At 60.7% G+C, this 15775-nt stretch overlaps 5 protein-coding genes across 5 annotated transcripts; 3 read left to right on the top strand and 2 right to left on the bottom strand.

The window, feature by feature from the left end:
* Window positions 1-186: 186 nt before the first annotated feature.
* On the top strand, window positions 187-3704 carry COLE_01103 (uncharacterized protein; the record flags this gene model as incomplete). The annotated part of the gene is made up of 2 exons (XM_018425919.2): window positions 187-283; window positions 481-3704. The coding sequence occupies 2 exons, from the start codon at window positions 187-189 to the stop codon at window positions 3702-3704; spliced, it is 3321 nt and encodes a 1106-aa protein (XP_018281751.1).
* Window positions 3705-4832: 1128 nt separating this feature from the next.
* COLE_01102 (uncharacterized protein) lies at window positions 4833-5141 on the bottom strand (the record flags this gene model as incomplete). The annotated part of the gene is made up of 1 exon (XM_018422090.2): window positions 4833-5141. The coding sequence occupies one exon, from the start codon at window positions 5139-5141 to the stop codon at window positions 4833-4835; it is 309 nt and encodes a 102-aa protein (XP_018281752.1).
* A 3802-nt stretch (window positions 5142-8943) lies between these two features.
* COLE_01101 (uncharacterized protein) lies at window positions 8944-11627 on the bottom strand (the record flags this gene model as incomplete). Its single annotated transcript, XM_018420686.2, has 4 exons — window positions 8944-9707; window positions 9742-10524; window positions 10602-11103; window positions 11226-11627. The coding sequence occupies 4 exons, from the start codon at window positions 11625-11627 to the stop codon at window positions 8944-8946; spliced, it is 2451 nt and encodes an 816-aa protein (XP_018281753.1).
* A 1205-nt stretch (window positions 11628-12832) lies between these two features.
* COLE_01100 (uncharacterized protein) lies at window positions 12833-14592 on the top strand (the record flags this gene model as incomplete). Its single annotated transcript, XM_018421160.2, has 6 exons — window positions 12833-12898; window positions 12938-13002; window positions 13042-13226; window positions 13263-13944; window positions 13982-14026; window positions 14067-14592. The coding sequence occupies 6 exons, from the start codon at window positions 12833-12835 to the stop codon at window positions 14590-14592; spliced, it is 1569 nt and encodes a 522-aa protein (XP_018281754.1).
* A 390-nt stretch (window positions 14593-14982) lies between these two features.
* Window positions 14983-15701, top strand: COLE_01099 (uncharacterized protein; the record flags this gene model as incomplete). The annotated part of the gene is made up of 3 exons (XM_018420687.2): window positions 14983-15062; window positions 15507-15605; window positions 15638-15701. 3 exons carry the CDS (start codon window positions 14983-14985, stop codon window positions 15699-15701), a joined length of 243 nt encoding a protein of 80 aa, XP_018281755.1.
* Between the last annotated feature and the right edge of the window lie 74 nt (window positions 15702-15775).

Genomic DNA, 15775 nt, shown 5'->3' with positions numbered 1-15775 from the left:
ACAGAGGACCACTCGTCGCCCCCTCCCCCCCCCCCCCCCCCCCTCACACCGCATTCCTCCATCAATCGAGCTCTGCAATATTCGGCCAATCCGTCAACTGGTGCACGGCCGTCATTATCCCCTCACGCCCCCTCGTCCTCCCTCCCTCCCTCATCCAGATCCCCTCGTTCCCGTTCCGCCGACAAAATGTCTCTGACCGTGCTCGCCGAGCCAGGACACAACACGCCGACGATGGGCAACAACAACAGTGGCAGGTCGTCCGGGCATTCGCGAGGCGGTTCCTGTAAGTAGCGGTGGTGGTGTCCAACCTCGTGTCTCCTCCTCCCCTACCCGCCACACTCGATTCACTCGCCATCCATTGCTGTTGATGCAGCATTGTTGCATCATCAACGCTACACCTTGTTGTCTCCTCACGCACACCCACACACACATATCCTCATTGAGACGATCAAACGACGTGCAGACCACTAACACTCGCAGGGGTCAGCGACAATAACCAGCCCATCTGGTCTGGTCTCGACGACGACAACGCCCCTTCCTCCTCCTCCTCCACTTCCCTCCGTCCACCAAGCGCAAATCCTCTCCGCCCAACTTCATTTGGACGAGGTTGCGACCACACTCTCCTCGCCCCTCCCCCAGCACAGTTCGACTACACCCGTTCCACGTCCATCCGCACCATCGCCATGGGAGGAGCTGCATCCCGCAGCAGAGTCTCCATGGACGCTCTGCCTGCAGACGACAGTGACCGTGAAGACGTTCATCTCGACGCAACACCTTCCTCCTCCACCGCCTCCCTCCCCCTCGTCGACGCAGAGCGCCCACCACCCGCAGAGCCATTCATGGCAAAAAACCCCCAGCCAAAGCCTGTGCTTGTCGGAGGGGGGCCTCATCCCGTTGGCCTTGGTCTCCCAACTTTTGTCGGCGGCACGGGGCGACCAGACTGGCCCGTAGTCCGCGACATTGTCGACGAGGGCGATTCGGAAGAAGAGGACCAAGATGCAGACCAGCACGAAATGGACACATACCAGTCCGGCCACCGCGCGCCTGTCGACGCGACGCTCCGCTCCATGCGCGGCGTGGTTGCACTCGGCGACGGCTGGGCCAGCGGCGCGTCGCCAGCACGAAAAAAGCGTTGGTTCCGGCGCAACAAGGCTGGCCAGTCGCCTCCCGTCGAGGACGACCCGCTCGCGCTGTGGAATGTGCCGCCATCCCCGACGGCCCCAGCGTCACCAGTGACTGCCACGACGGCCGCTGCGGCTGCAAACGACCCTAACGCCAAGTGGTGGCGCTCCAGGCGAAACCTTTTCACGTCACAGAAGAACATTGCCTCGCACCCAGAAGGGTCCGCTGCACTCGCTTCGCCCTTGTCGCATGCTCCGGCTTGGGCTGAAACTCGCGCCAGTAATGCTGGCCCAGCCGCAAAAAACAATCGGCCAAGCTGGGTCAACCGCAGCAGGCTTCATTTTGGTTCAATGGTAGACTTGGGTCGGCACGACAAGCGCAAGCCAAGCATGAGTGGGTCAGTTCAGGCAATGGCTTCCACCGCAGCCACCAACACCACCACCACCACCACCACCACCCACCATGCGACCTCGACCAGCCCTCCGACGACTACCCCATCGGCGGCAGTGAGCTCGGGCCTCTTTGGTCCAGACCGGGCGGCGGCAAACACGCCAGCAAAGACGTTTGCACGACACAGCATGGGCGGACTGGTCCGGAGCAAGGCGCCTCCACACCCGCTCGAACTGTCCCACCAAAAGGACCGGTCTGCAGCCTCTTCGCAACCCGCCATCCCTTCCGCTTCAACGTCTCAACCGTCCTTCTTCCCTTCACCCAGCCTCGAGCACCCTTTGCTCAGGATGTCGTACGCCCGATCGGAGAGTCACCTCGCAGGCAACGCCGTCCCATTTTCCCCCGGCATTCCGCCCCCGCGCCCTGTCGTCGACGCCGCTGGACCCTTGAAGGGCTCCAGCATGCCGTCCTGGCGGCCTCCGGTCATGTCACCAACCACACTCGTCGAGGTCGAAGAAGAGGACGAGGAGGACGACATGACCCGCCCTACGCTAAAACGTACCGCCACTTTTGGCGACGACGACCCAAAGCCCCTGGACGCTCAGCCAGCCGCCCGTCCCGCTCCAGTCGTCTCGCAGCCTCCCGACCTCGACACTGTGCAGGGCTCGCCACCACAGGAGACCCAGCGTACGCTCTCCTTCAACGAGTCATCCCACTCGGCGCACGAGTCGGCCAAGACCAATTCGTCGCTCCTCGGCCGGATCAAGAATGCTCTTAGCCGGGGTCGCAAGCACAACTCTGCAGTTAGCCGCAAGGCTGCTTCAGTCGTCTCGGCGTCGACCGCACCAGAGTCGCCCCGCAGCTGTCTCTCCGAGCAGCCTCTCCCGACTACGCCCACACGCGCATCTCTCCTTCCGCCGCCACGGTCCGTCGGTCACCAGGGCGTCGCACCTCCCCCGCACCGTCGCTCGCGGCTTTGGAGCCTCGCGGGCCGCGGCGGCGAGGACGGCGGCCAGGGTCTTGGGCTTGCCACTAAGGCGTCGTCCAAGCTGTCGGCCGGCGTGGACAAGCGCAACTACCGCGTCTCCAAGCATGTCGTCGAGAGCATGATCAACCTGTCTCCAAGCAGCAACGCGGACACCTTTGGGCGCGCGAGCGCCACTTCGTCGACCAACCCATCGCCAAACCCGAACGCGTCACGCCGCACATCGTGGACGCCCGGCGGTGCGTCCGTGCGCTTGGGCGACGAGGACGATGCTTCCGACCTAAAGGCTGAGCGCCGCCAGAGCCGCGTGAGCTTGCGGAGATTCAAGTCGCAGAGCAAGCAGCGCCCTGCCTTGGGGTCTGTGTTCCCGCGCCCGCCCGACTCGGTTGACCAGCCACCGTCGCTGCACTGGGCTTTCCCCGGATCATACTCGACGCCGATGCTGCACAAGTTTGGGGGATCGACACTCAGCCTCGCGCTCGACATTAGCTCTACACCCAACAATGGCATGTCGCTCGACGACATCCAGGAGTCGCCCGTGTCACCCAAGCGCCGCTCGACGTACGACGACGGTCGCACTAGCCCCGGCACGCAGCGGGAGCGCGCCCTCTCTGCCACGCTCACGTCTCTTACGGCCCGCAGCGCTGCGCCGCCGACCGCCGAGCCGCCCGCTGTCCTGCATGGAATCCCCATGAACGCGCGCGGCGGCCGCAACTCGATCCCCGTCAACATTGACAATCTGACCAACTCGAGCGACAGCCTCTCATTGCCCATCAACCAGACTGTCAACTTCCCTCTGCCTCCCTCGAGCTCGGGCGACCTGAGCTCGCCGGACCCAGACCAGATCGAGCAGCTGCGCACCCCGCAGGACGGTATGGCGCACGACTACTGCCGTGAGCGCGACGACGCGAGCGACGAGTCTGGCTCAAGCGGGTCGGGCAGCTCTCGCCGCCTGCGCAAGGCGCCGAGCTGGTCGACGTGCAAGACGAGCGCGGGCACGTCCGTGACGCCGATTGCGACGCCGACATCGTCCACTTCAGCCGAGCACCAGCAGCAGCAGCAGAGCTCGTACGTGACTGCTCGCGCGAGCTATTCTTCGTCGCTCCTCGTAGACGCGGGGGCCAGTGCCGTTGACGACACCGCGGCCGCATACATGGCCAAGGCCGCGGCCCGGGCGATTGCGCCGCGCCACACGATTGTAGCTTAAGAACATATACGGAGGAGCGTAAATACATACGATATTTGTCATAGTTATATTGGAGACATGTACTACTAGTGTTTGCTGCGTCGAGGGGGTTAGGGGACGGTGCGAGACTTAGTCACGATGCCAAGGCTAGGAAGGAGTACGAAGTGGAGCAAAAGTAATGAACTTGATGAGATTTATTAGATGCGCATGCTCCTGTGATCCTGCAGGATAGATTGCGCTGTGACAATTCGACAATTTGACGGATACGTTGAGGCGAGAGGATGAAGTACAGGGCATGATGGCATCATGGCCTCATGTCGATCGACGCGCAGCCCGACCTCTCTGCATCTGTCGGCATCATTGGCTCGCCCCAAATCCACCCTCGCCGTCCCTTCTGCATCTCTCGGCGATATCGCCCGCCGCGGCCGCAGTCTCGGTCTCGCCCTCGGCCTCGGCCTCGGCCCTTTCGCACCCTGCAGCCTGCCTTCGCCCTCCGCTCCCATCTTCCGTCGAGCAATTTTCGCCAGGTCAGCCAACATCTTCGGCCCTTCTGCTTCTTACTTCATGCACATGTTCATGTTGGTTCCGTTCCTGCGTTCCTGCTGCTGCAAGCTCAACAAGCTCAAGGGCGCGTCCTGCTGCTGATCACTATCCCTCGCCCTCCATCCCTCACGGCCAGCAAGTTCAACTATGGCCTCCCGTCGCATCTCGGTCCTCGCGTCTCGCGTCCTTGGCGAGCGACTACGTAGGCGTCCCATGTTACAGCCTAGGCTCTATGCCACCCCCTCGCGTGCCCCGTCGTTGTGAGACATCAGCCTGATCCACTTTCCACCGCCGATCTGCCGATCTTCATTCCATCTCGGCACTTGTGTCACATTCACCTCCGCCTCCGCCACCTCGTCTCCGCGATCTCGGCCCTGTTGCTCAGAAGCGACCCGCTCGGAATCGCCTCCCACTTTCCCACTTTCCCACTTTCCCACTTTCCCAATCTCACAATCCTCCCATCGCCATCCGCGATCGCCCGTTAAACTCTGCGCCGTCTCGGCACATTGGGCTCTCGGCATGCTGGGCTCCACTGACCCCCAACCCTCACCCCTCCCGTTTCCTCTCTCCTCGGATCAACGCAACGCCGAAACGCGCTTACGGGTCTTACGGCACACACACGGCAGCGTGACGTGACGGCATGGTGACTGTCGCTGCGCAGAGCTGGCTTTCTGGGCGAGGCACAGCTGGAACTCGCCTGAAACGCGTGCCTGCGACCGGCTCCAGGCTGTGTACAGTATATGGATGTGGGTGGGTGTCGGTGTGGCTTCCGGCGGCCCAGACAACACCCCATAAACTCTGTTGTTGGAGGCGATTGAGCGCGACGGCGGCTGCGGGGTGGAAGGGGCCGGTGCTGCGGCCTAGCGCGTGGACGTGGCTGAATCGCAACAGACATGCGAGTGCACTTGATGGCATGATGGGTTTACAGTAGAGTGAGGTGGAGGTGGTCCACTCACCCAGGATACATGTACACTGTAGCCATCGCAATCGCACAGTCCACCTTCCTCGGGCCTCCGGCGGCCGGCATCGTCACTCTCCATCACCCTCCTCTTCTCATCTCTCATCTCTCATCTCTCATCTCACGTCGTGTATTCCACTTCCATCATCATTCTCCATCACCTCATCACTCCATCACTCTCTTTACGTCTCTCTGAAATCTCACTCTCACTCCTTCCCCACTCATCCCCCACTCATCGCTCATCGCCCACTGACCCTACTCACTCCCCACCTCGCCACCAGCATGGTCTGCTTCCTCCGCACCGTCAGCTGACTTCAGCCCAAGAAGCGCAGGGCCAAGTCCACCCGCAAAGCCGTCACGCGCAAAGCCCGCGCCGGAGCTAACAAGACGACGGAGCCGGAAATGCGCAGGATACTCGACCGTCCCGAGGAAGGGTACTGGGACAGAGGGGTGTGGCAGGAAGCAGGCGGGGTGGACAACAGAGCGGATGACGAAGCGGACAACGGAGCGCGCACCGGCGCGAGTGGGGAGGGCTGGAGCGGGAAACCAGGCAGCAGTGCGCTCTTACCGCTGGCGACGCCGGGGAGGATGCACCAACCGTCAGGCCGGCCGAGCTCACCAGTCTCACCCTCATCGCCACCTCCCCTCCCCCAGCACACGTCCTCCCGCCCTCCCCGCCCGTCAGTGCGCAGCAGTCTGTCGCCCCAGTCTCTCCGCGTGTTCGCAGAGGTGCCGGCCCTTCAGTTCTCACCGCTCCACCTCGCTTCAGCCTCGACCAACTCCATCTCCAACCAAGGCAACGTCGACGACCTCCCGTCTCAGTCCGCACAGGCTGTAACCCTTATTCCGAGCACGCCGCAGCCACTCACCTGTCTTGCAAACATCGTCGACTCCGATAATAATGATCAGAATTCGAGCACTCCAAAGGGCCATGACCACGCCAGCCTTCCTTCCTCCGGCAGCGTCGCCCCGCTTTCAAGCCTTAATTGCCTTCCCCCTCCCAACCACACGTACAGCACATCAGGCCCCGACGCTGCACACGTTAACAGTGCGCGCACAGTCCTCGGCGAACTTCAAGCTCTCACTTCTCCCGCTTCTCATAACCCCGCCTCGTTGGCCACTTCCCGCCGCCGCAATCAGACATACTCGACCCGCGTGCGCCACACATACACCAAAGCCAGCCCACACGAACCCCGCGTCAGCCAGACTGTTTACAACTCATACTTTCTGCTGCCGCCCTCTGTCGACCAGCCTCAGCCCCGGACTCGGGACCGGAGTATGTCGAGACCAGCCTTAGCGAGTCTCGCTGCTCAAGAGCCAGCTGCCAACGACAAACACCTTGCGGCCGCTGGGAAACCGACGATCACGCCTTGCGACCCCAATATTAAGGAGCCCGACGATCAGGACATGTCCACAGCTGCGGGAGCCAACCCAGAGCAACGTCCCCAGCACCAGACGAGCCAGCTCCAATGCCCAGATGCTACTAATTTACTTCAATATCAACGGGCGCTTAGAAGCTGCACGCCGGTCCCTCCCAACATCCGCCATCTTCAGCCACTCACAGTTCTCCCTACGAAATTCACCTACGCTCTACCCAATCGCACCGCGAGTGACAACGTTGCCGGGGCCAATATCCAGCCCCACCGACTCAACTTCACCCAGACTAATCAAGAGATCCGCTTCGGAGTGTGAGTGCCACTTCGGCTACCATTGACCTGAGTGCGAGAAATAACAAGAGGCCCACGAGAGATGCCCGCCGCCTCCGTCGTACCCGGGTCTTCTCGCCGTGGCACCAGGTCCTAGGACCGCGCAGAATTATAGAGCGCACACCAGTGCAGAATCTGCCGGAGCGGTACCTGTTAAATGCGGCCAGGCCCTTCCCCGTCTCCTCCCAGTTAGTGCGTGCCGGCCACCGCGCTGCTTTGTTCTCGCGAACATTCAAGAAGCGCCGTGCGCCAAAGGGGAGCCGCGTCTGTGGCATCCGTGACCTGCCTGCCCATCAACCCAGTGGCTGCTCCCAGGAGGGCATTGACACGAGCACGCCTGTGACCATGATGATCCCGGCTCAAGTCCGCCGCACACCGGCTGAGCGGTTTCGTAATAGTACGCCTGGTCGACTGGCCCTTCAGTCCTTCCGAGGCCGCGCCACCGGTCGCGGGAACCCTGCTTCCAGAGGCGTCTCGTACCCGCCGCTGCCGTTCGCATCAGACGCACCGCCTCTCTCAGAAACATACACCAGCCGAGCGTCCGTAGAAATCACAGCAAATCAGCATTCAAGCGCAGTAGATGACGACGTCCCATGCGGCCAGAATTCGAGTTTCACCCAAAACTCGACAGGTCGCTGCCTTTTCGCTACTACCCGATCGCCTGTCGGCTGTCAAGACATCCAGCTCGTGTCCCAGACGCAGTACGACCGGCCAGCTTTCGAGTTCTGGAGCGGTGATCAGGAACCCATTCAAGATTTTGAGCCAGAAGAACGTTCCGACACGGACACCGTGGAGGTCATCTATGCTCCCAACAAGGACTCCATGATTATCAACCTCGACAACGGAGAGAAGCTACGGGTATCGCGTGACGAGATCGAAAGCTTCCTTGTCACAGAGGCTCTTCATGAGATGCAGCAACCGATGGCTCCACCAACGGCTGTCATCGACGACATCGCGCAGCTCAGCGTGGACAACCAGACGCCCATTCGATCAACGCAGCGCCAGCCTCTACGCGAGATCAGTATTTCCGACAGGCTCTCAGGCCTGGGCATGACAGCTCACCTCTTGCAGGTAGCCGACCGCCGGCCCTCCCCGTCGTCTAAGGGCTCGCCGGATGTTGAGCTGGAGGAGCACCAGCCTGTCGATACCGAGAGGTGCAACAACGAGCCGTCACGCCTGAACTCGGCTACAATTTTTGGGTTGACACAGCCACACGTCTCGCATGGCCACCCACTCAACTTCTTTTCCAAGCCGCCACCATCTACGCCGTTGGAAACCCACCAGTCGCGCTCGACGCCCAGCAGGACGCACGACCTCCCCCGGCCCTCCACCATGGCCATTCGGAGCGAACTCCCTCGCACAGACCACCCGAGAGGCTCCCAGCCTGGGCATGACCAATCCAACAACTCACCCCCGCTGCGCCTGGCCAAGTCAGTGGGAGCCAACGTTGCTGCCCGTAAGCATCTTATGTCGGACGATCTAACTAGCCCAGCTTTCAGACCTCCAACGCGGATCGATGTCTCGCCACCTCAGGCTTCACTCGCCGAGCGACTCCAGCAGTCCATCGCGCAGGCTGTGCCCGCCTATGCGGCTTGGTGTCCCCGGCTCCAGCCGACTCCGCCGCCCCAGCTCGGCACTCGCTTGAGACGCGCGCATTCCACTCCGTACCCTGCTGCGGGGGGCCAAGCGCGTTGGACGCACACGAAAGGCTAACCCGTGCCTCGTCCGTGCGCCATCGGTGCGCCACCGCCCATATCCCTTCGTTTCTCATCTTCCGCGTCTAATGACAATATACTTCAAAGGCTCTCTGCCATCATTGTGCGCACCAACTCTTTCTTATAGTCACCGACATGATGTACGTCAGCCAGGCACATCGCCTTCGGCACACTTGGGACCGTAGTCTCGTCTCATCACCTTGGGTCCGCCTTCTGCCACACAATCACCTGCAAACCCTGTAGCTATGGCCAGGCCATGCATCATATTGTACAGATCTCCTCGCTGTGCGGCGTAAGGCCCAACGCGTGTCTATAAGGAAGCGAGGCTATGTGCCGGACTACAGTCCGATCGAGTAGTGCTGTCCGCCACTGTTGTGCAGCTCAGTCTGACCAATCTTGACACGGCCAAGCTCCTGTCCGTACTGCAACGGGACGTGGGGCGAGTGCGGTGCGTCCATTGTCGGCGAGGTGGCGTTGGTATGTCCCGAACCGTATCTCATCCCCATGTGCATACTGCTGCTGGGCGTGCCACCGAATTGTGGCACGGTGGGAAGGTACGCCTCAGCGCTCCATTCGTACCACACCTTTTTGGCGCGCTGGTCCGTCAGGCGCCAGATGTTGACCTCAAGCTCGGCGCCTGAAGGCAGATAGAGAGGCGTCTTCAGGGGGAAGAAGATGGGGAACCAGCTGAACAGGTCCGGGGAGACGCGTGCAATGGTGTCTGGGTGAATTGACAGCCCGACGTTGCCGTACAGGTGCGCCTCAAAGTATCCCGCGAAGCCGTGGCACGGGGAGGCATGCGGAATGTGGAACGTACAGGTCGCCGACCGCGTGTTGTGGCTGTTGGTAAGGGGGAGCCCGGACTCGTCGAGCATCAAGTCCCATCGCGGGTGCTCCCACTGCCAACAGTGCTGGATGCGCTCGCCGCAACGCCCGCTCATACCCGGCGTCTCACCAGACAGGATGTTGGCCTGTTGCATCATGACGACGTAAGGAATTTCGGCTGCAGTGGTGCTGCGTGACGACACGTCATGGTGCAGCTTAGAGCTGGCGATGGGTGCAAGGTGCGCGGTATAGGACGTGGGAATGGAGGCGGCTCCGGCTGATGTCAGTTAATTTTAGGATCTGCCACTCACGTTTCAAGAAGCGTGTCGCACCGTCAATGCACTCCGGGCTCAGCTCATTGTCTCCAAAGCTTCCAAGCAGCTCCGAAACCAGAATGTCGGCTAGTTCCGGGACAGGCAGCGTGCGCATGTCCCCGAAAAGGATCTCGACGGAGTCACCCCACTCGAGCGCCTTGCGTTCTTGAAGCGTGGTTAACGCCGCGGCGTTCTTCTCCACAGCATACAACCTTGCGTCGCGCTGTGCCCGATCTAACGCACGCAGGGTGGCGGCAACTAGCGGTCCTCGGCCAGCACCAGCAACGACGATGACGAACGGTTCTCCTTCTGGCGGCTGTCGCTCCTCGTCCATCACGCATTGGTACACAGCCTCCTCGTACTGGTGGTATTTGACTGGGTCGCTTTCGAAAATATCGTAGGTTGCGCTTCCCAGGTCGTCGGCGAGCGGCTGTAGTGGCGCCTGAAGATAGTCTCCGTAGCCACCTGCGATCTCGCTGGGGCCCTGTGGTGATATGTACGCAGATGGGCCAGCCAGCGACGTGATATGCCGCAGATATTGCAAATACGCGTTCGGCCCTCCGCTGGGGTGTCTTCCCTCGGTGGTGCCAGACAGCATGAACGTTGGCTGGTGCTTGCTCAACCCGCGGATGAACGCCTGCGTGGCCTTGCTCAGCACGGGGTATCCCTTGGCGTTGGGAATGAAGCTGCCTGCTGGTAGCCAGATTTGTTTGACCGGCTCGGCCGCCCAGCGTGCGATGGCGCCTTGGCTAGGTGGCAGGGGGTTGCTGAGGTCGAGGGCTTGTGTCAGTGGCTACGTCCGTTGTCACTGGTGGCGCAAGTCGACGCCACTGCCGTTTGTTGACAGCGTTACTCACTAACACTCAAGCGGGGGTGGTAACCGCACAGCGAGCGAATGCAGTCCCACATTTCCCAAGTCGAACTGGGGTCGCCCTGGATCGCGCTATGCGTCACAGTTCGCTGCGGCATGTTCGAGCTCGCCTGGCTGACGACGCGGCTCGCTGGTGCTGTGCCGTTCGCGGCTGCGTTTCCGGCGGCGGTGATCGCGCTCAATTGCCCAATGCTCAAATTGTGTTGGTGCATGCTTGAAGGTCGAGATGACAGGGAAAGCGAACGGCGGTGGTGTCTCTCGCTGTGTCCGTTGACTGGCGCTGGCCCCTGTCCTATGATCTCGAGTGGATCGGAGACTGGGATGCGAATCGACACTTGTGTGTACGCAGAAGAGCCGCCCATTCGAAGCAAATTGGAGATGACGCGCGCATACGACGGGAGGAAGGCGCGGTTGGCAAGATTTGGTGCTGGTACGACGAGCACTGGAAGGGAGAGGTAGAGTGCATGCTGCATCTCGGCGCGGAGCCCCTGTGTGTTAGCGGTCAAGGCCTTGACGGGAAGCGATGCCGGGGTCCAAGCCCAGCTGTCTGTTGACGCAAATCCGGGGGCCGGCCTCGCCTACGCCCAAGCCCCCGGCCACGATCACGCACCAGTTCAGAGTCAAAGCGAATGCCCTCATCTGGCGAGTCGAGTTCAAGCCAGTCGCTCGCGAGGGCGATGAGGTTCTGGCTCTCCTCTAGTCGCGTGACGTTGCACTCATCGCGGTAGATGCTTGGCTCGCGGCGGAAGAGATCCGCCTCGCGGTCAATCTCAGCAGCGCGATCTTGGAGAGAGCCGTTGTCGTCGTCTTCCTCCATGCCGACGGGACGAAGACACAGACGCTCCCACCTGTCCTGCCAGAGCCCGTTGGCGAGAGGCACACAGACGGCATCGTAGTCGGTTGTTGAGACGGTATGGCTGACGAGTTGCTGAAGTGGGGAGGGCTGTGGATGGGGTTCGGTGGGGAGGGGTGGGATGTCGCTTGGACAAAAAGCGATGGGCAGGCGCTCCATCTTGGATGGATTGCAGGGAAGCTGAAGGAAGAGCGAAAGAGGAAAGTTGGGTGAGGACGAGATAGGAAGGTTGAGAGGTTGTTGTCAGGCAGCGATCGAGTCTGAAGATGGAGGGCGAAGATGGGGTGTGTACTGTCGTTGCGCGCGCGTTGCTGGAGGGGTAGAAAGAGATGGAGAGATGGAGAGATGGAGATGAAGAGAGAGCGATGGCGAAGAAGAACAAGAAGAAGAAGAGTAGTCTGGGAACTGTCTCTGTCGATCGGTAAGTCGTCGTCTTGTCGCTCGCCTGTCCCAAACTCAAAAGGCAACAAAGTCGTCGACGCGTTTTGCTTCCCTTGATATCCTTGATCCTCCCCTCTCCTCGCAGCAGATCCAGGCACACTCCACGTGACTCTCACACGCTCAACATGTCACGTGATAACATTCGTGGTAGCTCAGGGTAATAATGCTGAATTGCTCAGGCTCAGGAACACTGGAATAGGAAATGAGACACAGCTGAATACAAAGAGTGTATTATTATACTCGGGCTTGTCTTGTGCGGCGATGGCGACATGTCCGACTGACTGGCTGGCCTCTCTCTGCCGGGGCGAGGGCGGCGTCATCTGCCCCGCATCAACTTTGGATCAACCGCCGTGGTGGTACCGTGACCGTTGACCGCACATGGCCGCACACCATCTCCGCCTTCTCCGTCACATCATCACTCTCTCCCTCCTCCCGACGAGTGCAGTCACAAGCCGCTACTCTTTCCTCTCCTTGATCTCCTGGTCATTCCCCATTCCCATCACATCTCCACCCCGACCATTTGCCGCCACCCACCGACCGGTGTAGTCCGACCACCACATAGTCTAATGAAATAATAATCTACGGGTTGGAAGTATGAGGTGCTTTAGGCAATTGAGGAGAGAGAGGATAAGTGTATAAAAACATAGTGATATAAAAGAAAGAATATATCTAGGTATTTCCTTAATAAAAATTCTCTGCATATATGGAATAGATATAGGGAAAATAATTTTAGATTATTTCTCGACCCGGAAATATGAAAAAATTAAATTTAGGGATAATAGGCCTCGATAGCTCACCTGGTAGAGCACAAAACTGAAGTTTTTGGGGAATTGGTTCAAGTCCAGTTCGAGGCATAAACTCCCCTTCCCTCTCCTCCCCTCCTCATCTTCGTTCCACACTCTCCCTCATCACTCTCCGCCATCATGGGTCTCTCCAGAGAGGCGAGGATTATAACCCTCCTCGTCATTGACACGGCCTTCTTCTTCCTTGTACGTCATTTCATCTTGCTCTTCGACGCTGACACACAGGAGCTCATCGTCGGATATGCCGTCGGCTCGCTCGCTCTCGTCGCCGACTCGTTCCACATGCTCAAGTATGTCATCCTTCTGCTGCCATCCTTGCTGACATCCAGCGATGTCCTCTCCCTTATCGTTGCGCTCTACACCATCAAGCTCGCCACCAGTCCTTCGAGCGCCGCCAACTCGTATGGCTGGCAGCGTGCCGAAATTCTGGGTGCACTGATCAACGGTGTTTTCCTCATCGCGCTTTGTGCATCTATCGGTGTCGAGGCAGTCGGGCGTCTCATCTCGCCTCCTGGTGCGTACCGATAAACTGTCAAGCTGATAGCGCCAGAGATCACCAACCCCAAGCTCATCGTCGCCGTCGGCAGCGCCGGCCTCCTTAGCAACATTGTTGGCCTCTTCCTCTTCCATGGTGAGTTGATGTCCGCGCCTTCCTTTCTGACGACAGACCATGGACACGGTCACGGACACGACCACGGTCATGACCACGGCGCCATCTCGCTTCCGGCTGACGAGGATGAGCCGCTCCACCCCGAAGCGGAGCCCATTCCGCGCCGCCGTTCTGACAGCCTCACCTTCCCTTACCAGCACCCAGCCGAGACACGCGCTCAGATCATCGAGGCCGCGCGGCTCGGCGCGTCCTATGAGGCAGAGAGCTACACCGGCTCACCCCGACCCGCGCACCAGCGTATGCTGTCAAACGCTAGCAGACGCCGTTCGCGCCCTCTCGCTGCCCTCAAGGCTCCGCAGCCGGGCACTAACGAGACCATAGCCCCTCAGCCGCGCGAGCCGGTCGCCTCCGCAGCGACTCCATCGACTGACAACACCGCAGTCGAGGAGCCTGTGTCCCCTAAGACTGTTCCCTCGCCCAAGCACGCACCGGATGCCGACGCTGCGGAGCGGGGCAACGGACACGACCACGGCCACAAGCATGGCAAAAAGACACCTAGCAGCGGCCACTCGCACGGCTCTATGAACATGCGTGGTGTCTTCCTTCACGTCCTGGGTGATGCGTGAGTAACCGTTCGGCCGATCCAGCTAACGCTCGAGCCTTGGAAACGTTGGTGTCATCTCGGCCGGTCTCGTCATCTGGTTGTGAGTCCGCCCGCCTTCTCGCAACCCCCTCTTACTCCAGCTTTGAGGGAAGCTGGACGTTGCTCTTTGACCCGGCCGTGTCGCTGCTCATCACGTGCATCATCTTCAGCTCGGCAATGCCGCTCGTGCGGTCAGCGTCCAAGATTCTGATGCAGGGTGTGCCCGAGCACGTGTCGCTCGAGGCAGTCCGCGAGTCGATTCAGAGCGTCGATGGTGTGGTGAGCGTACACGATCTGCACATCTGGCAGCTCTCCGAAACCACTACCGTCGCCTCCGTCCACGTCCTGATCGAGCCTGACAAGGACTACATGGAGGTCGCAAGCAACATCCGCCAGGAACTGCACTCGCACGGTATCCACAGTGTCACGATACAGCCCGAGTTTTACACCGGTTCCGAGACCGTTTCGGACTCTGGAGACGAGGGCAACACCTGCCTCATCCGCTGCCCGCCTGAGCAGTGCGCTGCCGACACGTGCTGCCCCACCACCGCGCCCCCGAGCCAGCCTCGCACCCCTCGCCTCGACCACGTCGCTGAGGGCGACGAGGGCTCCAGCCACTCGCACTAGCAATCCAACTTGCCAGCTTTCTGAGCCATCTAGAGTCTTGTACGAAGGAGTAGAGGCAATCTCGGAGGCGATGTGAAATGCATCAGATAGAGCGTCGCGGGGACACTATGAGCTGGCTCTTTCCTTACATCCACCAGCCCGGACGTGCGCTAGCCATTAGTACCTCACGCATGCATCCAACCATCTTCCTATGCTTTGTGGAGTGATGCATGCATCATGAGCCTGATCAAGGAGTGCCATCCGCGAATTCAACCGCCACACATCCCGGACCGCCTAACACCGCTCATCTGCCTCCGCCCTCCGCCCTTCCCCGCTTGATCTCGCCGATCCCACCTAACGGCCAGCCTACCAGGACGTTCGAGTTCGACATCGCCGACACCCCACACCACCATGGCCGCGTCGACCACCGCCTCCGAGACCGAGATGAAGGCGAACCGCCTGCCCCTGGGCTGGCGCGACCAGTGCTCCTCGTGCGTGTCGCGGCGCCTCAGCGCCTCCCACCTTTCCCTGCTTCCTCTGCTCTCCGCGCATCTCTCGGCGCGACACCGTCTCCAGTCTCCTCGGCATCCCGCTCTTCCCCGCTTCGCATCGCGCCGCTCCGCGTACCGCCTACCCCGTGCCTGCGCTGCATCCCGGCGACGCGCAGGCAGTGCCCAGACCAGCGGAGGCCCTCTTGGTGCACCTGCTGTCCTGCACCGGTGTTGTGGCTGCGTGTAGCCCAATGCCGTGGCGTTTGCGCTTGGCTCTGGCGGTCGAGGATGTGTCGGCGCGATCGCCCGCCTGCGGCGGAGGAGGATAGACGCAACGCCGAGCTGAGCTTGACGAGAGTCGTGCGGACTTTAGATAGAGCCAGCATTCTTGACGGATGCAGCTCGCCCACCCGGCCCGTCTCACCAGCCCCTTGCTGACCCCAGCCTCCTCATCCCCCTCAACATCTGCCGCCACAAGACCGACTACCTGCCATGGAAGTGCGAGGACGAGAGGCACACGTACGAGAAGTGCCAGTACGACGAGTGAGTGGCCATCTCTCCCGCGCTGACGCCAGCTACGTGCGCCGCATGAAGGAGCTCGTCAAGCAGAAGCGCGAGGCGGCCGAGTCCCTCGAGTAGAGCAGCAGCATGCATACGGATACCCTTGACAAGGTGCTGCGAGTCCGGCTGGCTACAGGTGTGGATACAGATGG

The sequence above is a fragment of the Cutaneotrichosporon oleaginosum genome, assembly GCF_008065305.1.
Source record: "Cutaneotrichosporon oleaginosum strain ATCC 20508 chromosome Unknown ATCC20508_contig01, whole genome shotgun sequence".
NCBI lineage: Eukaryota > Fungi > Basidiomycota > Tremellomycetes > Trichosporonales > Trichosporonaceae > Cutaneotrichosporon > Cutaneotrichosporon oleaginosum.
Note: the sequence above shows the minus strand (reverse complement) of the source record. Positions and strands in the feature narration are given on the sequence as shown.